Source organism: Anas platyrhynchos, chromosome 10 (assembly GCF_047663525.1).
Source record: "Anas platyrhynchos isolate ZD024472 breed Pekin duck chromosome 10, IASCAAS_PekinDuck_T2T, whole genome shotgun sequence".
NCBI lineage: Eukaryota > Metazoa > Chordata > Aves > Anseriformes > Anatidae > Anas > Anas platyrhynchos.
In genome coordinates this window covers 14,445,764-14,466,318 of record NC_092596.1, presented here as the reverse complement: position 1 = coordinate 14,466,318, position 20,555 = coordinate 14,445,764, and the positions used below count along the sequence as shown (strand labels likewise).

At 48.5% G+C, this 20,555-nt stretch overlaps 2 protein-coding genes across 3 annotated transcripts; both read left to right on the top strand.

Annotated features, from left to right (window-relative positions):
• Positions 1-1,850: 1,850 nt before the first annotated feature.
• Positions 1,851-5,062, top strand: ITGB1BP2 (integrin subunit beta 1 binding protein 2). Its single transcript, XM_072043065.1, has 10 exons — positions 1,851-2,083; positions 2,217-2,266; positions 2,352-2,408; positions 2,735-2,880; positions 3,027-3,139; positions 3,258-3,316; positions 3,724-3,794; positions 3,902-4,004; positions 4,218-4,339; positions 4,437-5,062. Exons 1-10 carry the CDS (start codon positions 2,020-2,022, stop codon positions 4,519-4,521), a joined length of 870 nt encoding a protein of 289 aa, XP_071899166.1. The 5' UTR covers positions 1,851-2,019; the 3' UTR covers positions 4,522-5,062.
• Positions 5,063-7,250: 2,188 nt separating this feature from the next.
• LOC101795517 (rho-related GTP-binding protein RhoG) lies at positions 7,251-20,434 on the top strand. 2 transcript variants are annotated; one of them, XM_027465489.3, is made up of 4 exons: positions 7,257-7,503; positions 7,948-8,089; positions 14,177-14,247; positions 16,062-20,434. In XM_027465489.3, exon 4 carries the CDS (start codon positions 16,083-16,085, stop codon positions 16,656-16,658), a length of 576 nt encoding a protein of 191 aa, XP_027321290.1. In that variant the 5' UTR covers positions 7,257-7,503; positions 7,948-8,089; positions 14,177-14,247; positions 16,062-16,082; the 3' UTR covers positions 16,659-20,434. The 2 variants fall into 2 exon arrangements, with proteins under 2 accessions (XP_027321291.1, XP_027321290.1); XM_027465490.3 differs by lacking the exon at positions 14,177-14,247 and having other exon boundaries at positions 7,251-7,503.
• Positions 20,435-20,555: the final 121 nt, after the last annotated feature.

The window sequence follows — 20,555 nt, the reverse complement described above, 5'->3', positions numbered from 1 at the left end:
TGCTGTGCCTCCCCTGTGCCTCTCTGTGTGAGGAGCCCTTCAGCACCTGCATGCACAGGTAGGTGTCCCTGTGGTGAAGTCACCTCCTTCCTCAAGCTGCCCTCTCGCTCCTCTTTGTTCACAGACCTGCATGTCCTTGGCACACGGCAGCCTCAAGAGGTGACATTTGCTTTCATGCTCAGTGCTTGGGGTCTGGAAGCCCAGCTCTGTGCTGGCCTCGTCTGCAGCTGCATCCCGTGCTCCTTGGTCCAAGGTCTAAGGTGATAACAGGGCTTTCCCCAAGAAACGACTGTGGAAGTCGTTTGAGAGCGATTGGCTCCATTTTTTCTATCTCCTTTTTGTTCTGTTAGACCAAATTGACTGCAGATGAAGCAGAGAGGCTTTATTTGTAATTCCCAGCTGGCCGTTCCTTGCACGCCGTTCCAAAGGTGCTGCCCACAGCCAGCCCACACGACAGGGACTTGTGCTTTACTTGGAGCTCTGCCCTGGGGCAGGGCTGGACCCAGCCACGTGGGGCCACGGCTGCTGGCAGCCACAGCTCCCAACCAGGGGCTGGGTGACAGGCATGCTGCCCCACACCACGGCCTTCCTATTACAAGTACCTCATCTCCTCCTTTCTCTCATTCAGAAAGTGCCAGCCCTAGCACGGGGCTTGTCCCTGTTGCACCCTGGGTGTGCTGTGCCTGTCCCCAGGGCTGAAACCCTGACCTCAAACCTGCAGGTCCTTCCAAACCGAGCCTCAGTACCCTCCGCATCGCCTCGGCGTTTCCTCTGCAAAGTAACCCGAGCTCCAAACCCTCCCTGGCACGAGGATGGCAACAGCTGCGGCCTTGCTGACGGCTTGCAGAAAGGACGAGGAGACCTGAAACCCTAGAGCACCACGCAGACCCGTCACAGGGCTCTGACGGACTCCCTGGGACCTGTGTGATCCCTCCTGCTTCTCCACCCGCCCTTCACACTGCTGCCTGTTACCGTGCCTTGGGGCATGCAGTTCTTTATGGGGTGGCATCAGCTCAAAGACAAGCTGCTGGCACTCCTGCAGAGCTTTCCTGGGGATATTGCACCGCAGGTAGGGCAGGCTTTGGGGCTGCTGTACCTTTGCGTTGAGGGTTTGCTCTGAGAGGAGCAGCAGTGGCATCCGGGCTGCCTCCCAGGGCAGCTGCTGCCCACAGGACCTGCCCTTCGTGGGCTTCTCTCAGACCCAGTTCCGCAGCAGAAGTGCTCGCTGGCTGCAGTGGGATCCCACAGGTCGGAGAGACACCCAGGAAACATCTGCCTCTGCAAACAGGAACAATAAAAAGAAACTTTTGTTTTAGATATTCGTAGGAACTACGTAAAATCTTTGATCTCAAGAGGGCTTCTCGTCTGTAGGAAGAAAAACACGGGGTGTTCGGATGAGAACGGGGAGCTTCAGCAAACCCCTCCTGCTCACTGGAAGCCCACGTAACATTTTGCAAACTTCTGTGGTGATGGTGGAAGCAGGGAAAGCTGCTGGGGACAGATTTCATCCCTGGGCTGCACAAGGCCCTGGTGGGGATCAGGGATGTCTGGGCACATTCCCTGCTCTGGTCCTCTGGTGCCATGTGCACAGGTTTTGCCCTGGGACCCTGCGAAGAAGTCTCTTCCTTCCCTTTCCAGTAAACTTTCAGCCCCTTCTCTGGATGATAAATAAATCGAGAGCTCTCCCAGCAGCTGCTCAGGAGCTGTGGCTCCACAGATCCGAGCACAAGCACCAGCCCACCCCAGGGCACCCCGCAGCTTGTGTCCCCTCCGCCGGGTGCCTGCGTGTGCCGGAGCATGGGGCAGGACAGAAATATGCCTCTGGAGATAACGCGGGTCCCGCCAGCTGCCATGTCCATCTTTGGCCAGCTCTCCGGTTACCAGCCGCCTCCTCCAGCTGCCCCCAAAGGCAGGCAAAGTCACCTCGCGGCGCCTGTGCTGGGAACCGTGGGGAAACAGAGGGGATGAGATTGACGGGGTTTTTGTTGGAGTGAAGGACGCCGCGTGTCTGCCTGAGCCATGGCGTTGCTGTGCTACAACAAGGGCTGCGGGCAGAGGTTTGATCCCGAGCACAACGCCGAGGGTAAGCGGGTTCCTGCCCCCCGATGCTCTCCTGGTCTGCGGCCTCGGCTGCCAGCAGGCAGCTCGGGAGCAGCTGGGGGTGCACGGCCAGGATCGCCCTTCCCGAAAGGCTCCGAATGCTTTTCCCCCTTCAGATGCCTGCCTGTACCACCCTGGCGTCCCCATCTTCCACGATGCCCTGAAGGTAAGAGGGGCCGCAGCCGTGGGGTGGGACCGTGTGCCCGGTGGGGACATCCACCCCGACCGTCTCATCCTCTCCCGGTGCCCAGGGCTGGTCCTGCTGCAAGAAGCGCACGACGGACTTCTCCGAGTTCCTCTCCATTCAGGTGAGCGACTCACCAAAGCGGCTGGGACCCCGTGCAGCTCATGCCCCCCACGCCATGAGGTGTCTGAGCAGCCCGGGGAGGTGGGGAGGCTCTTTGCTGTCCCTCTGCTGCCAGGCTGGGGTGGGACAGAGCTGAGGCCTTCCCGACACGGCCCCCGGTGGGGCTGCACGAGGGAATCCCTGTGGACACGGCCCCTGCGCTGCTGTAGGGTGGGAGCCCGGCCCTGCAGGACGCAGAGCCACCGGGTCACGGGAGCTCACCGGGGCTGGAGCAGCCTCCAGGTTAGAAAGGGCAAAGCAGGCATCGGGCTCGTCTCTGCTGCTCAGGGATGCACAAAGGGGTTCCACAGCAAGGAGAAGCCCCCTGAGCCTCTCCAAGAGGAGAGCTCGGACAAGGCGAAGGCCAAGCCAGTGGCAGAATTCATCATCCAAGGACCAAAATCAGCTGAGATGATGCAGCGGGAAAGACCAAGGTGAGAGAGGCTCAGCTGATGGCACCGCCTGGCCACGCTGCTGCTTGTGCATGAGCCTTGCCCTGCCTGCCTCCTGGGAAGGAGCAGCAACACTTAAATTGCAAAAAAACCCACAATGCTCGGCCTTTGTTGCTGTTGTTTTCCAGCTCTGATGAGCCACGACAACTGCTGCCAATTAAAGTATCCAGGTCTCTGGAGCAGGCGCTGGAGAAACTAAGCCTGTCCCCCCACGACAAGGTGCCCGAGGGCAGCTGCACAGGTACTTCTCAGTCCGCAGCAGGGCCTGGCCTGGCCTGGCGAGCCCGGAGCAGGGGCTGTGGGAGGGCTGGGGACAGGCGGGGTGTGTGTCCCCAAGCAAAGCTGTGCTGTCCTTGCAGGGGAGGCGGCAGCGCAGGTGAGAGCTGGCACCACCTGCAAGAACGCAGCCTGCAAGGCGGTGAGTACCCGGCGTCCCCGTACCCAGCGTCCCCGCACGCTCTGCACCGCCCCGCAGTTCACCCGGGTAGGATGGGCACGGAATGGAATAATTCCTGCCTGCTCCTCACTCCTGCAGTGCAGCACGCTTTCTGCCTCGCCCCAAGGCTGCAGTGCTGTGCTGGGATAGGGGCTTGGTGGGGCGGTGCTGGGGGCATGCAGCGGTGTCCTGCCATGGCTGGGTGCTGCCAACAGGGAGCAGGGCCAGCAGCTGTCCCCAAAAAGTCCTCTCCGATGCTGGACCCTGAGGGAAGGGTGACAACGGGCAACATGCTGTGACTGTGATGGGAATGAACCCTGATGTACGGATGCCTGGCCATGCCGTGCTGGAGGCACAGCCAAGTCTCCCCTCTGCTTCTTGCCCCACAGGTCTACCGGGGTGCAGAGAGCAACGCAGAGGTTTGTACCTTCCACCCTGGTGTTCCTGTCTTCCACGAGGGGTAAGGAACCTCCCTTTACTGAGCTCACTGCAGGCTGGAAGTGGTCCTGTGGGGTCTTGCCCTTGATGGGGTCCTGCTGCCTGCTCAGGAAGCCCCACACCCTGCAGGATGAAATACTGGAGCTGCTGCGGGGTCAGGACCACCGACTTCAGCGCCTTCCTGGAGCAGCCGGGCTGCAGCACGGGGCGGCACTGCTGGATGGGGAAGGCGGTAAGGGAGCTCCCGGGGAGATGATTGAGCAAAGTGCCTCCGGGAAAACCTTTACTGGCACCCGGGGCTGCTTTTTCCCTTGCTCTGCATTAACGCGGATTTCCATATTTAATTCTGCTAATTTTCATAATTGCTCGCAGATGATTGCATCAGGGTTTGAACGCTGAATCCTCACCCATCTGTTGTTTTAAAACTCTGCCTCTGCATTCACAGAACCTGGCAGCTCTCACGCCTGTGGCACGGGTGCAGTGGGAAGCTGAAGGAGGGCTGCCTCTACCTTCTGCCCCAGGAGCTTGGTGTGGCTGGTGCTGCAGGCTGCCGCACAGGAACAGGCAGTTGAGCACAGGAAAAGCCCTGCAAAAATCCCCCAAAAGTTTTGGCGGATGTCTGCAAATGACTTGAGGTTGTTTTCATGAAGCTTTCTCTCTGCAGCTGCTTCTCAGGAGAGACCTCATCCGCACTGGCTGTTGTGGCAGGGCCACGAGGGGAAGATGCCAATTCACGATTGTGTGTGTGAGAGAGTTTCTCTTAGCTGGCAGCATGCTGGAGCTGGGAAAGTTACAAGAAAACAGCCCAGGATATCTCTGAAAGTGCATCGTGTTCTTCTGAGTCAGCAGTGCCAGACTGCCTGAGCAGCCCTCTCGGAGCTCAGGATGTTCTTTGTCCTGGGCTGAAAACACGCAGGGGGTGTAAGGGAGGCTGCTTTGAGAGGGCATCTTCTGCTGTCCCTGCAGAGTGAATGAACTCTGATGTGATGCAAAGGCTTTGTGCCTGCTCCTGGTGTGAGCCTGGGCACAGCAGAGTGACCCTGGAACAAGGGGATGTCTGCTCTTAACACATCCTGGAGCACAGCACTGATGTCCTGTGCTGCATGGGGCAGTCCAGCAGGGGCTGCCCACCTTCACACAAACCACCTCCCCTCCAAAACAAGATGCAGGGTTTGCTCTCGCTCAGCTGATGCTGTCCTTAGTTTGCTCTCTGCGAAGGACAGACACACAAAGAGCACCCTCTGGCACAAACATCTTGGGGGCTGCCACACCATGATGGGTTTTTCTCCCTGGCAGGACAAGAAGGCGGTGTCGTGCCGACAGGACTGGCACCAAACCAGCAGCCAAGTGGTGGTGACAATCTATGCCAAGAACCCCCTGCCCGCCCTCAGCAGCGTGAAGGCCAACCGCACCGTGGTGAGTGGGGCCAGCAAGCTGGCTGGGGCTTTCATGGCACCCTGTGTCGACGAGCCACAAGCCGGCCGGGTTCCCGGTGCTCTACAACACCCATTTGGGGTTGGCGCTTCCTGAGCTGAGAGCCTGGTGGCTTTGTGGCTGCAGCTGCCCAGCCTCGCTGGCTCAGTGGCTTTCAGCCTCAGCATGGGGCTTTGTTGGCCTCCAGACCTTCAGCTGGTGGCAGAGGTGGAGCTGCAGCATGGGGAAGGGGTGAGAGGCAGCTGCTGAGGGATCGGCAGTTACACTGCAGCTGGGACGTGGGATGCGGTACAGGGCAGGAAGGCAGCTGCGCTGTCCAGGGAACAGCGCTGGAAGTGCTGTGCCGCCCCACTAAGATAATTTTCTGTTGATCTTTCAGCTTGAGGTTCACGTCATCTTTGAAGGGAATAAGATTTTCCAGGCAGAACTCGATCTCTGGGGGGTAAGATCCTGTTTACTTTGATTTCCCTGTTCCAGAAATCTGTGTGGGAATGAGCTGCAACACTGTAGAGCAGCCCAAGCTGCTAGAGAAGTATTTTCAGCCCCAAGTACAGGCTTCCAGTAAGGAAAATCACTCCCTTTATAGTCTGAGACTTCTGAAAAAGCAGCAAAGCGGTTGCTGCTACAAGTTCTGCACAGTCCTTCCTGTGCATGCAGCACGAGGGAGTCTTTAATTGCATTATCACGCAAAAACAGTGTGGCCCACGGGATTCTGCTGTTTCCCGAGAACAGGCTGGTGTATCTGTGGAACAAACAGCCATTTCACAGTCCCTCTCTCGGTGTTATTCACTGCCAGCTCCTGAGGACCTGCAGAGAACACAGCTCCATCACGGCTGTCACAGCAGAGGGGACTGGTTTATCTTTAGAGCTCCTGTTTTCCATAGCAGCAAATGCTGATGGGGAAATGACGGGGAAATTATGTTTTTCTCTATTGATCCTGTATGGGTAGCACCCCTTGTGAGCCATGCCTGGACTGCCTGGGCTCTGTCCTGGCAGCTCTGTTCTACCTGAAGCACTCTGGCTGCTCTCTTTTAAATATTGCCATGATGCTGGCTTGTTGTTGGGGCTGCCTGGGAGCCAGGTCACCCAGGTGCCAGCATTTATACCCATCTCTACTGGCTACGTAGGAAATATCACAGGGGTTGTGAGGAGGGCCTTAGTGGTGGCTGCGCCGATCCTTGACTGAGAGCAGAGCTGGGTGTCGCTGCTGGCTCTCCTGGCCTTCTGGATTTGGCTCTCCCTGAACCTGGCTCAGTCCCCGTGCTTTTGGAAGCAGTGCAAGGGGCAAGACTCGCTGTCCAATTCCTCAGCCACTTGCCAGCTGCAGAGGAGCAGCGAGGCTCAGCAATTTGCATGCGTCCTTCTTGCCTTTATTCCCCTCGTGTGCTGCCTGTGCCTGCCTGCAGCAGAGCGTGCTGCTGGCTGTGGAGGGGCCCGTGCCTTGTAGCTGTGTGGAAAGGGCTGTAGTGGAGCCCAGCACCAGCACCAAAGTGCTGTTGAGGTGTAACACCAAACTCAGCTGGATGCCGGGACTCATCCTGCTCTGCCCTGAGGAGGGGAGGACTCTTGTCTTTTCACCTCCATCATGACTCTACTGATTGTGGGAAGGATGAGCACGTGCTGCCGGCCCTCTCCTGCTCATTTTGACATGCCCTGCCCTCTCTCCAGGTCATCGAAACGGAGAAGAGCTTTGTGAGCATGGTCCCTACCAAGGTGGAGATCACGCTCTGCAAAGCCAGCCCGGGACCCTGGGCCAGGCTGGAGCACCCCCAGAGCAGGGCGTGCTCCCAGGGGGAACCGGAGAAGGCGGCTGCCAGCACGGAGGAGCTAGAGGAGGACTCTGACGACAGCCTGAGCTGGTCAGAGGAGGACGACGAGGAGCTGGAGGCACCCAGCAGCACGGCACCGCTCAAGGGCTTTGACAGCGGCCCTGGAGGAGCAGCCCCGACCCAGAGCACCGTGTAACCCCCCTCAGCTCACAGGGGGCAAGCAATAAAAACACAACACGCCATAGCTCCGTGTACAAAGCTGAGACGGGCTCAGAGACAGGCAGACTGCTTTTAACCTTTGAACTTGATTTTTAAATCTTTATTTAAGATTACTTTTAACCCCCCTGAGGAGAAGAGGGGGGGGAGGGAGCTGTCGAAAGATGGCGGCTCCCCCACAGCGGCACCGCCTCCCCCCGCCGCCATCACCGCGCCTGCGCCCGGCGCCTGCGCGCGGCGGGGTGCGGCCGGCGCCCGGGTTCGGGTTCGCCGCCGCCGCCCCGGGAGCAGCGGGCACCGGGCGGCCCTGAGGTGAGCGCGGCCCCCGCCCCGCGCTGGGCCGGGAGGGGAGGCAGGACGGCGTTTGCCTGGCTGCTGAGGGGAAATAGGAGCAGGGAGGAGGGGGAGGAAGGGGAAAGGGGGTACCGGGAGGGTACCGGGGGGATACCGGGGGGGTACCGGGGGCGGCGGCTTCCCTCAGGGCAGCGAGGAGCAGCCGCGGGGGGGGCTCCGAAGGGGGCTTGGGGGGTGCGGGGAGGGCACGGCTGGGGCTGAGCCGGTCCCCGGGCCGGTTTCCTGCGGGGAGATGTGCAGGAAGTGCGGCCGCCCCGCCGGCAGCTCCTCGGCTTTCCTCTTCCGCGGGGCAGCGGCGGCTCCGTGCACGGGGGGGGGGGGGCGACAACAGGCGGGCACGGGGCGAGCTCCCCGCTTGCAGGGCTCGCTGGGTTCAGCACGAAGCGTTTTGCTCCTTTACAGGGACGCCGAGGAGCAGTCCGACGTGATCTGCCCCCAAAAACCCCCGCCACGTTCCTGTCTCGAAGAGCACAAGGCTGGAGGAAGGCGCTGTCCGGAATCATTCTCGCAGCTTTCGGCACCTGCATGCAGTGGGGAGGCACAGGTACGGTGTGGGGCAGGCTGTGCACATCTGCCACCAGCTCAGTGGTTCTCTGTAAGCTTTCGGTATCGGTAACGGCCCGCAGCCAGGAATTCCTGGCTTCACCTCCAGCTACCTTGTGTTTGTTCGGAGCCTCCCTCCTGATTTAATTTGGCATCCCTTTGTTCTTCCCTTTAAAAGAGCCGGTGAATAGTCAGTGTCTGTTTGCTCTTTATAAGCACTTGTGATTTCCACCGTATTTACCCTGAGTTATAAAAAAAAGGCTTTAAATGCTTTTGTTCGCTGTGTGTACCCTGTGCTTACAACACGTGTCTCGCACTGGAGTGCGGCGCTCCTTGTGCCCGGTTCACTAGGTGTGTCCTGCTTGTCCCAAGCTTGGTTTTTGCTTTTAAAAACTTTAAGTTCTCTGCTATGTAATTTACATCTGGCATGAAGACTGCATTTGGCCAGTTTGCCAGCATACAGTTGCACTCAGGTCTCTATAGGGAACTTACAGCTATGAGACATTATTTGTCATTTTGGCTTTTGAGCTGTTTCCATAGAAAAGAAGCTTTTAAGTGTTCTTAGGAGGAACTTTACAGACATGTTGGAAAAACAATGAAATATGTGGTTTGCCATTGGTAGGGGAATGCAGTTTGATTTGCTTTCATGATGAGGCTGTGATTTTTCTGTCCTAATGTTTTGACACAATATGGTGTCATGTATTACAGAGGTCTTGTATCATTAAAAGGAGTATTTTATTTTTTTACTTTACATTCCTATGTCCCTATGGTAAATCTGGTGGACTGCTGAGGCGCTATTTTGTCACTGATAACTTCTCCTCACTGTTTAGAACTACAGGATTTGATACAAATGAGACTGGCAAATGGGGCAATATTGTAGCACAGCAGCCATGATAAAATACCCACTGAATGGATGCATTAACTTGTGTTTTAATTGTATCAAAACTGCTTAAAGAAACTTTTGAAAACTGTTATTGATAGACCAAGGGCATTTTTTGTTTGTTTTACTTCCCAGTGAAATTTGGGGGAAGAGGAGGAGAAATCAAAAGCGAATCAAAAAAGTGTGGGGGTTTCATTTTTGAGGAAGAAGTCCAGATTTTCCCAGTACACCTTTTACCCCTCAGATACAACAGTGGCTGTCTTCCAACTTCTCTTAAAAATAGCGTTTATACTCCCAAGGAATGCCAGGTGACAAGGTGATAGGAAGATAGACTAACAGCTGTTTGTTTTTCTTTTTTTTTTTTTCCCCCCCTCAAATCACAATGAGGGTGACTTTAACTGGATTTGTCATTCATCCTGTAATGTGCTTAATTCTCCTAGCAGAACTTAGTCACTGAGGTACTGTCTTTTTTCCTTTAACAGTCAGTACTGAATAAATCTGTAGAAGCTAGGAAGGACCTATAAGAAGGGGTCAGTGCATGCAATACCCAGGACCTCTGCAAGTTGCCTGCATCTGAGGAGGTGTGCAGTGGATCTGGGTGCAGAACCCTCTGTGCCAGCTTCTGGTCTTACTCCTTTACTGTGATCACCCTTGAAGCACATTAGGGACATTTTGTTTAAATAAGCTCTGAAGGACACCATTGTGACAAGTCAATGCTTTTGCATGTGGTTGCAAGAACATCAAGTTTAATGCTCTGCAGCCTCTGATTATGGCAGGATACATTTCATTTTCGTATGCTGTAGGGATGCTGATACCTACTGATGTTCTAGTTTTTAGTTCCCGTACAGCTGCACTTTGGTGTAGTCTTATTTCACAGTCCTGCAGCTGTTTCATTGGCTTGTTTCTAATGCACTGCAATCTTGGATTCTTCATAGAGCTTAAGTTCATTGATATTTGGTCACTCATATCACTACTCTCATATAAGATCTGGGGTATGAGTGCATGCAATAACAGTATTGATGCATTGAGGTTTGTGTGGGTGAGGTGCCTGAATGGCTCATGCAGAACAGTGTTTTCTCTGTGGTTCCCAAGGAAATACTGATTATATGGTAAAGTTTGTTTCTTCGTTTTTTTTTTTTTTTTTTTTTTTTTTTTTTTTCGTTTTGTTTGTTTGTAAGTCTTAAAAACACTATTTGAAAGGTTTTGGGAAGTTTCCTTTAGCTTAGAAACATTTATTTATTTATTTATTTGGTGAAAAATAAGAAGGTCTTTATAGTGTCTGCAGTGAGGTGTGAGAATTGTGCTCTTGTTAGACAGCAGCAGTGTGTGTGGAAGCTGAATGTGTTGAAGCTCCACAGAAGCGAGCTCCCTGGGTTCTGCTGTTCACAGAACATGGAGCTCTGGGTCCTGGGCTGGTGGTTCTGCTGTGCTGCTGAAATCCGGCGTGGCTCACTAATTTCTTTCCCCTCTGCTGCCACTCAGGCTGTTGGATGTTTTGTTTCTCTTGCCGTACAGGTAAATGGCAGGACAGAAAGCAGTGTGGAAACTTTGAAAGGCATTCAGAAGTCCAAGTAGGTCATTCACTGCTGAAGGAATAGTCAGGGTATTAGGGATGAGGTCTCCTATTTAGCTTTTTTTTACTCTTTCTTGGCACGCATGCTCAAGTTTGGCACTTGTCCATTCGTTTAGCGCTTGCCTAAAACAATGGAGAGTAAGCTGAGCTGTTATGGAATAGTAACACAGTCTCGATTAGACTACTGAAAGCCCCTTTATCTTCCCTGTTAGATCTGGCGGCTAAGTTGCACAAATCAAAAATCTTTTAGGCTCCTTTCTACGGGTGAGGATGTTAGGATATAGTTGGAGCTGCAGTTTGTTGTTGAAAGGTTCTGCCTGATTTTATGTATGGACGGCGTGAATCATCTCTGAAGTTTTTGTTACTGGAAAATGAGCAATTATGTTGTTTAGATTTCTGAGCTTCTGCTTGCTCCAGATAAAGCAGTATCAAACTTCTGAGCCTGCAAAACTGGGAGGGATTGATCAAAGGTGATGGCTGAATAGAACAATACTGCTCAGTACAGGTGACTTCTGCTGAACTCCTGGTGCTTTTTCTGCTCATGTTTGGCCAAAATGTGGCCCTGTCCAAACTGGAAAGAGAGATGCAGAAAACCTGACAAGATCTTTGAAAACAAGGTTATCAAAGAGCAATATCAAAGCTAAAATCCACCTAACAGAGGCATCTAGTGTTAATGGAGCGAGGGCAGAGACATATCCTGCTAAGAAATAGTTCCTCTGCCAAGAATTTTTCAAAGTGCAGGAAGTATAAGAAAGTACCCATCTAGAAAGCCCCAGGAGAATTCAATTGTATTTCCGTTGTGTTTTCTCCCTTCTCTCAATCGGTAAGTGAATTCAGTTGTATTTCCATTCTGTTTTCTGTCACTGTTTTCTCCCTTCTCTCAATCGGGAAGTTTCCTTCAGATGTGTTGAAGAGAACATTTTCTCTCTCCCTCAAAAATATTTCAAGGTAATATGAAGTTACTCAATTTCACTTAGGATAGCTTTGGAGGGAAGCTGGGGGTGGAACCCAAATAGTGAATTTCTCCTGCAGAAGTCCTGCTGGGTTACAGGAGAGCAAGCTGCCCGTGTTAACGATACCCAAAAATATGTAATTAGGTCAGAACGGGAGCAGCTCTCCTGACGATGTCTCGACATGTCGATCGAAATCTTGCACATTCCAAAGGAAACGCCAGGTGTGCAGACAGTGAAAGCAGACTTTGCAGCATCCTCTGAGGAGGAAACTCACCCCAGCTGGAATGCCAGTTTGGTAATTCAGAGGCATTGATGGATAAGATAGGAATAACTTCTCCATGTATTTTTGTACAACGTTTCTCTGTGGGGTAATGCGTGTTTTATTTTTCTTTAATTTCTTGAAAATTATTCCCATGCTGCTGTAGCTGTTAGAACTCTTCATGTTCTGATGATCTTCTGCCTTGACTGTAATCAAAGTGCTTTCTCTGGCAGGACTCAGCAACCAGAATTACCTCTCACTACTTTGGACTTTCTGTTGACTCCTTTCTCTTGCCAAGTAACCTTTAAACTTCACTTTGAAGCTCGTGCCTAGCTTTCTGTTTCTAAATTCTGAGTCTTGCTTTTGATGCGTTGATGTGGTCGTCTGTATTTTTCTCTTTTTTTTGGTTCTCCTTTTTACCTGTTGTATATATTTTACTCTCTAAATTTTTTTCCCCCAGAATTCTTCTAAAGCTTAAAAAAAAAAAAAAGCAAACCCTACACTTTTTTCCTGCTCTTTGTGATGTTTGTTGGTGATGATTGATTGGGGAGTATGGTGTTTTTTATTCCCAACATATATTTATACAGCACGCAGTGCCAAGTTCCAAGGTGCTTGAGAAAAAAGAATTTTCCTCTCAAATTTGAACCTCGGCTTCTTGCTTTCTTTTGAGTTTTGTTGTTATGTAAATTGTTTACAAGCAGAAATTACAAATAGAGACTCTGAACGTGTTGAACAGAGATTGTGGATTTAATAAAAAAGGCTAGGTGGAGGTAATACTGTTTGTTTGCTTGTGGCTTAAATTAAAAAATCCTTTGTCTTCCACATGTAAATCTTTAACCAAGCTACACCTGCTCGCAGCCTACAGGTTTCTGGAGAGTGGGAGCATCTTTCTACTCTTTCTTTTGATTAATTTTCTAAATGCTTTGTTTTAGTACTGAATTTTGTATCCCGGTCTGTTTGTTTTTCTAGTCTGCATATGCCACACACGAATCCTTTCAGCTAAGAGTACCTACTTTAAAGGAGCCCTGCAGGGAAGCATACTTTAGAGCCCACAGGCTCTTTAATCATATTTGAATAGTTCATACTTAGCCTGGTGCTTTGGCATTTTTGCATGGAGTTACTTCCTATTGCAACTGTTGCTCTCTTAAAAGTGAAGCTGCAGCCAGGTAATTCGAGATCTTAATGCTGTAAAAGCATTATTCATATTCCAGATTTTTTTTTTTTACTGTTGTGTTCCAAACCAAAAGCTGCAAAGATGTCTTAAATAAAACCCAGCAAAAATAATCTCTCAATAGCACACTTTCTTTAGAAAATTTTAATGAGATTGAACCAAGCTATTATATCTTCCCATTGTACAGGGAACGTGTGGCATTGTAGTGGACCAATATGAGAAACTGCCCGCATTGTGTTACAGTACTGGTGCCTGGTAGGCGTGGGTAGTGATGCAATTCTGGGTTATCTTGCCTTTCTGTGAAAAATCCTGTGCGGGAATGAATAGGTATGTGAGCCCTTGGGGGAGCTCGTGGTTTGTGTTTTAAAGAGAGCCGTTCCCAAGGCCTTGCGATTTATGTATTTTAGAAACTAGGAACTGGGCATATAAAAGGCTTTGTGTGTCTCATTCTCCATGAGACTTCTCGTGCTGGTTTTTGAATGTATGTGTCCAGCTTAGCTCTGCGTCATCACGGAGATAGCTTTTCATCAAGTGATCAGAACAGCTGGCTGCTACATAGGTACTTTTCATTTGGAAATCACCTTCTGCTCTGAAAATGCTGGTCACTGCTAAAGTTTGGGATGCAGGACTTAATTCAGTGGTTTGAAGTGCGTGTAGGAATTAACTCTGAGACCTGCTCTCTGCTGCCGTTCAGTGCTGCTGCCCTTGGCAGCTGCCGGTGCTCCTCTCCTCTGCGATTCACTCCCACCGTGTCCTACCGCCGGCTTGGCTGCACCAGCCGCTGATGCTCAGGAAATTGGGTGAAAGGACTTCTCAGCCTGTTGTAGTGTGCGGTCATGGCTGAGAAGGTGGGATCCTGCCTGGCTGGGGAGGGAACTCGGCGCTTGGAAAGGTCTGAAGGCTGCCTCATTATGCCAGAGCTGCAGGGAGGGCAGGGGGAGAGCCTGGGAGAGTGAGTTACAGCTGCCCCTATGGAGACAGCAGTGTTATGGCATTGGGATCCGTCCCCTCTTCTGTCAGTTTTGTAACCCTTAGACCTTCTGTGTTCAGGAATATTACCTTGTCTAGTGTGCTGTTAGGAGCAGTGCACAACCTCTTAATAAAATACTGAAAATGTTTAATTTGTAATGATTTTGGTAGTTTTATATTAAAATTTCAACTCTTGGTTTTGCAAAATGCAACTAATGTTTCTAAGCCTCTAATTTGTTAGATTTTTACCCTTTTTTGTTGTTGTTTTTTGTTTTTCTTCTAGCCCCCTTAAATGAAAATCTTGGTGCAACTGTTCTGGAATAATATATGCAGTCCTGCTGTTGGTTATTGCTGGTCAGTGCTCTTCTTTTTTATGGATTACCTTTACAATTTCCAGTGGCATGCCTCTCTCTTTACATTTGACTCTGGCCTTGAAGGATGACTGATGTTTCTGATGTATGATGAAATGCACACGTATGCTTTTCTGCCAAAGCTCAGAAGTACCTGTCAGATTTCGTTTCAGGTGATTCATGATGTTTAAGCAATTTAATTCCTGCCATTTTCAAAAAGGATCAACTGCTTCTGCATCTTTCTCCTGCTCGTTTCTTCCAAATTCCTCCCCTCACGCATCCTGCTCAGTCTTTCCGGTGCAAGGTTTCAGCACTGCTTCGCACAACTGGCTGCCTTTTAATAGCAAGTGTGTACATATATTTATACTTCCTTAAGCACTGTACTTTGTAGTGACCGAAAGCAATATCGCTCACTTGAGTAGCCTGCTGCAATGCCAAAGCTTAAAGTATTTTTTTTTTCACCTAGTACAGAAGAATCATGTGTGCTCCCAGTGGGATGATAACAGTATGTAGATACAGACTCTGTCAAAAAGCTGTTTGTTTCAATGGTCTTGAAGGGGAATTCGGAGGAAAGGGATTTTGTGACTTCTTATTAGCGAAGTACTTCACTGCTGCTTGTTTTTATATTTCCTTTGCGAATTTGATGCTGTTAAAGTTGTGATTTTTCTGGAATGTGCAATGTAGTCCCTCCTACTATTTGTTTCTTCTGTTTGAAGCAGCATATTTGGTGCTGGTTGCAAGTTGGGGATTACTGATAGTACCTCAAAGGCATTTGGGTGAGAAGGCAGATGCATGTTTCTTCTTGCTCAGGCTAGCAGTGGAAGGTTTAGCACAGAAATGAACAGCAAATGACTGTGCTTGCAGTTGTTCCATAGTGTTTATGAACAGGAAAGTTCCTGTTCATGTAATAAAAGCTTAGAATTAATCAAGTTTTAGTCTATATCCACTTGATTATCAAACCTATTCCTTACATTTCAAGAAAAGGTTAAAAAGGCCTTTAAGCATCACATACCTCTGGGAACATTTCCCCAGCCTGCCCAGGAAGGCTGTTTGATTGCTGATCTCTTACACCGTATGTTTTTTCTAATGCTTGATATAAGCTTTCTTTATTTTACTTCAAGCCTATTAAGTTTTGCTTGTTCTGTCACCGATTAGTGAGAATAATCTGTTCTTGGCCTCTTTAGAAAAATTCTGTATGTATTCTAATCTGGATACCATTTCTAGTTTTATTTCAAAGAACAGCTTTTCTTGTACGTGCTGCTGTCTGAACCTTTTGTCCTGTGTTTTCTGACTGTGAGTCGAGTGAATTACTGTAGTAAACGGTAGCAGTGCAACCCAGCAATTGATATCTTGGCTTACTGCACATTTTTCGGACCTTTCTTTGTGCTAAACTTCCTAGGCAGTAGAACACATAGACAAGAAGTGTCAATTTAGAGTGTGTGTGGACTTACAGATGACAGAGTATCTTGTTACCGGTTGTGAGATCACGATCCTTTTCCGCTTGCAGGTATTTCCTAAGGACTTGTCCCTCTTGCCTGTGGGAAACTGTCTGGCCGTAAGGCAAGACTGTGGGAATTTGGCTAATTTGTGCTTATGTGGTTGGAGAGCAGCCAGTTGTCACTGAGCTTTCAACTTGTTGCATCTCTTTCCCTATTGTCTTTCTAGCCTCTGAGCTCTTCATAATGGCTTCTGAGACATTGAGTATGTCTGGCTGCGATAAGAAATTGTTAGCAATATTAAAAACACTTGCAAAAGCATCTCTTAAAAATGATTGTCGTCGAGCGTGCTTTTTCTAACTTGTTCTCTTGCTTTGTGCAGGACTTTGTTTCTGGGTAAAGAATGCAGACCATAAAGTGCGTAGTTGTTGGAGATGGCGCTGTGGGAAAAACTTGTCTTCTCATCAGCTATACCACCAATGCCTTCCCCGAAGAGTACATCCCTACTGTGTTCGACAACTATAGTGCCCAAATGACTGTTGATGGCCGGACGGTTAGCCTGAATCTCTGGGACACTGCAGGCCAGGAGGAATACGACCGTCTGCGCACACTCTCGTATCCTCAAACCAATGTATTTGTCATCTGTTTCTCCATTGGTAGCCCCTCTTCCTATGCAAATGTGAGGCACAAATGGCACCCTGAAGTTTCTCACCACTGTCCTAATGTTCCCATTCTTTTAGTGGGCACGAAGAGAGACTTGAGGAATGACCTGGAAACAGTTCAAAAGTTGAAAGAGCAAAGCTTGGCTCCCACTACCCCGCAACAGGGGACTTCACTGGCTAAACAAATTGGAGCAGTCAAATATTTGGAGTGCTCGGCGTTGAATCAGGAGGGTGTTCGGGAGGTGTTTGCTGAAGCTGTTCGTGCAGTTCTGTATCCTGTGACAAAGAAGAACACAAGAAAATGTGTCTTATTGTAATTACCTCGGGTGGTGGATGTTCAAAGTTGAATAATGACTAGAGTTTTGGAGGGCTTTTTAACGCGTTAAATTGAAGATTTGCATCTTGCACTAACAGCTCTAAGCAGAAATGGATTATGCAAAGAATATTCTTGCAGTCTTATTGCTTCAGGGAAACTGAAACAAAATAGTTTTTTTTTTTTTTCCAACTGAGAGGTCAAATATATACTTAATTTCTAAAGTTCCAGTCTCCAGCTTCTCCAGGGATCATTTGGCTTCTGTACTTATTTAGCGGAGGAAAATAAAAGAAGGGATGTCATTGAAGCCAGATGCCTTTAGTAGATAACTGTCAGTTACCAGACTTGCTGAAAAGCACAAATTCTGATAACTTTGCTTTAAGCATAGCTGCTGCTTTTCCCATCCCTTATGTACAGACCAAACTGGTTTTTACACACATCTGGCTGTCCAGTTGTTTGCCAATTCAGAGCTTGAAAACAATTTGTTTACATGCAGAAATGTCTGAAATATTACTGAGACTCACCTTAAAGTGAACTGTGACCATTCATATGAAGATTTAACATAAGGCATATTTAACCCAAAAAGCAAGACCCAGGGAACACCTGCAGTTATTTTGTTCATAGAAGCAGGAGATGATTTCTCCTAACGTAAGGAACTTAGGATAATAACGATGAATCCCTTGAATGAGTGATTTTCATGCTGTCAAAATGGAGAGGTGGAAGAGTAGTTTAGGTGCAAGTCTTCCATAATCTTCTAAACCAAGATAAGGTTTTATTTCACTCTCCAAAGAGACTTAACACCCTGAGAATAAACTTCATGATCTTCTTGGGCCAACTGAGATAGTTGGGATCACACTTACTCTCCAAGTGAGCTTTTCAGTGTAATCCCACTGTCCCTTTGATGAATTCCAAAGACTTGGTAGAAGCCCATTTTCTCTCGAAGAATTCATTGCTTCAGTTTTTAATGTTCTTGGAGTGACCACCTGAGATTTTACAGCAATTCCTTTGTTGTTTTTCTGGGAGATCATTGACAGAAAAGTTGGATGTTCTGTTTGCAGGAAACAAATGCTTATTTCTTCTGATGGTTTCAGTTAAGTTTGTAATGGTTAGCCAGTCACTGGATAGATTTACCTGGGCAATTTTCTCCCCTCTGCAAGGTGATCAGTTGTTATAGACGGTTGTAACTGAAGTTCTGTTTACGTACTTTTTTTTTTTTTTTTTTAACTTTCTCTAGCAGCTCTAGTGAGTGACAGCTGGCTTTTATTTTCAGGATGTTCACTGTTTTTTGTGTGTGATTCTGGGACCAGCTGAGGAGTGAGCGCATGAAACCTTCCTTAGTCTTAACCTTCCAGCTTGGTAGTATGAAAGCAGCATGCTTCAAAGATGCTTTGTATGAAACCAATGGTGCTGGACTGGGCTTTGTTGTCTGAGGTTGACAGTACTGTCTTTGTCCAGATGCAGCCTCGATTGGTAATTCAGAACTTGCTTTCTTGTGATTCCCACACATGCAAAACTGCACTGTGTATACCCTGGTCAGAAAAAAAAAAAAAGCCTCATTTTAGCAAGAGGACAGAAAATATATCAGCAAGGTTGTTAGGGATCTTGTGTTAATTTGACCTTGCTTTATCTGATACGAAAAAAAACCAACAACAACAAAAAACAGGTAGATAAACACATTCATATTTGTGCCCTTATTCGCCTCTTTGAAGAGGATGTGCCTTTCTTCAGCTGTTGTAACTGTCGCTGACGCTAACCACAATCTCTGTGTATTGGCTGTATGCTCGTACAGGTACTGCTTTAGCAAGCTGCAGCCCGTAGATAAAAACTGCAGTGAATTCAGGTATCGGTATAAGCGGCTAGTAAAACAGTACTGAGTTTCACATTGCCTGATGGCAGGCAACACCAAAACCCCCGTAGTGAATGATGTTTGCAGAAACCTGGAGACTTCTGCATGCTTTTCTTTACCAAGTGCCATTGTCTGGAGTGTTGTTGCATCTTTTGCACTCGTAGAAGAAGTGCCGGTCCAGATGTGGCTCCTACCACAGTGCCCTGCAGGCTGTGAGGGAGCAGGAGGAGTATTTCAGTGAGGAAACCTCTGCTCACCATGCTCTGCCTTTTCTTCAGTAATATGCCTTTAGTGTGGGCTTGACTTGCTGGCAGCAATTAATCCTGTGCCTTGTAATGCAAGATTATTTTCTGTAGGTAAATTTCAGTAACTGAGTAAATAGAATTTATCATGTTTAAGATATATTTATTTAAGCCAGTGCACATGTTTTTATAATGCAGGTCAGGCTTAAATCAACAGTCTGGTTACCCTGGTGCAAGCCCATAACCTCTGCTTAATTGAGATGTACTTTAAAAACTTTGTGATATATTTGAACTGCTCTTAAATAGGCTTTTGATGTCAACAACAGGCACCTCTTTTTTTTTTTTTTTTTTTGCTACACAAATTTGCAATTTTGTACTGAAGCTACTACTGTTTTAAAAAGTTTTTACTTCTTTACATACTGAAATCTTATAGTTCTGCATCTTTTGTGGCTATTCCTAACTGGATGACAATAATTTTGTAGATGAAGTCCTGTGAGCAAGTATTGTTGCACACACCCTGTTTCTGTAGGCTCACAGAGCAGCTGTCCTGGTGTTAACTGGAAGAGGGTATGGCGAGATAAAATTCTACTAAATCAATCCATTTGAATTGATTACATTATTGCTTACATGATACTAGAACACTTTATCCCCATCTAGATTACTTAATAAATAGATCGCACAGCAGTACTGAGGATATTAACACGATAGTGAGGAAAATGAGCAGAAAGTGAACTTTGAACAACTTCAGAAGCTTTTTACTGATTTCAGAGTACCTCATCAATAGTCATTTAGGTGCCTTGTATTTGTATCTTTCTGTCACGAGCAAAAATCCTGCTGGTTGACAGCTGATTTATTCCAGCATCTGTTTTTCATGAGAATGACCTTCAGGAGTGCACAAATCCAATGAGCTTTTCCATGCAGTTGGCATTCTCTGTTTAATCTTTTTTTTTCCTACAATTTCTGGTGCATTTCATTGTAAGTAGCCCAGTGCTTCAGTCTACAATCCATCCCCTTCTTCCCTTTATTTTTTTTTTTTCCTGTGGACAGGTAACAAATGCTTCACACAATCATGTGGCTATAGATTTTGTCTGTTCAGAAGATCAGGGTACCCCAGAGTTAAGTCATGAGGGTTTCCCGAACTGTTCAACATTCTTCAGTTTGTTTTCTTAGTGGAAATGCAGCACGTGTGTCATAATTCACAGAAGAGGCTCTCTGTGAAGAGACTGGTTTTAATCTTTCAGCTTATGAATCATTTCTCAAATACATAAGCATTTTGAGAACGCAGTTGTGGCCATCCGCACGGCATCGAGCAGTTCAGGAATTCTGCGTCCGAAGGATGCTACGAGGCGTGTTGAGGTGTGTAAGTGCTTTCTTCAGTTTACAGCTGTCGCTATTTATATGGAATTTAAACTAGAGAAGCCTCACCATGCTTTGTCGAGTGCTAAACCTTGCTCTGTAGGAACCTTGGTGCTGCTTGGGCTCGCCTGGAGGAGCGGAGGATGTCTGGAAGAAGGGTTCGCCCCGGTGCCGCCCGTCCCGGCGGGAGCCCAAGACTAAGTGTGGTACTGATACATACACTGGCGACTTGATTTTATACTATAAAAGAATTTGTATTACAGCTAACAGTTTTAAAAGATTTTTTTTTAAATTATGCGAAATTAAATGGTAATAAAACCTCTCCTCATCTCCGTGGCTCTGCTGTTAGCTCATTCCTTGCTTCCTAACAGGGCTGCTGTGGGGGCGGCTCTCTCCCACCCAGCTTCCCTGCCCTGGAGGGGGTACAGGGCTGGGGGTGGCCGTGTGTGGGGTTGGG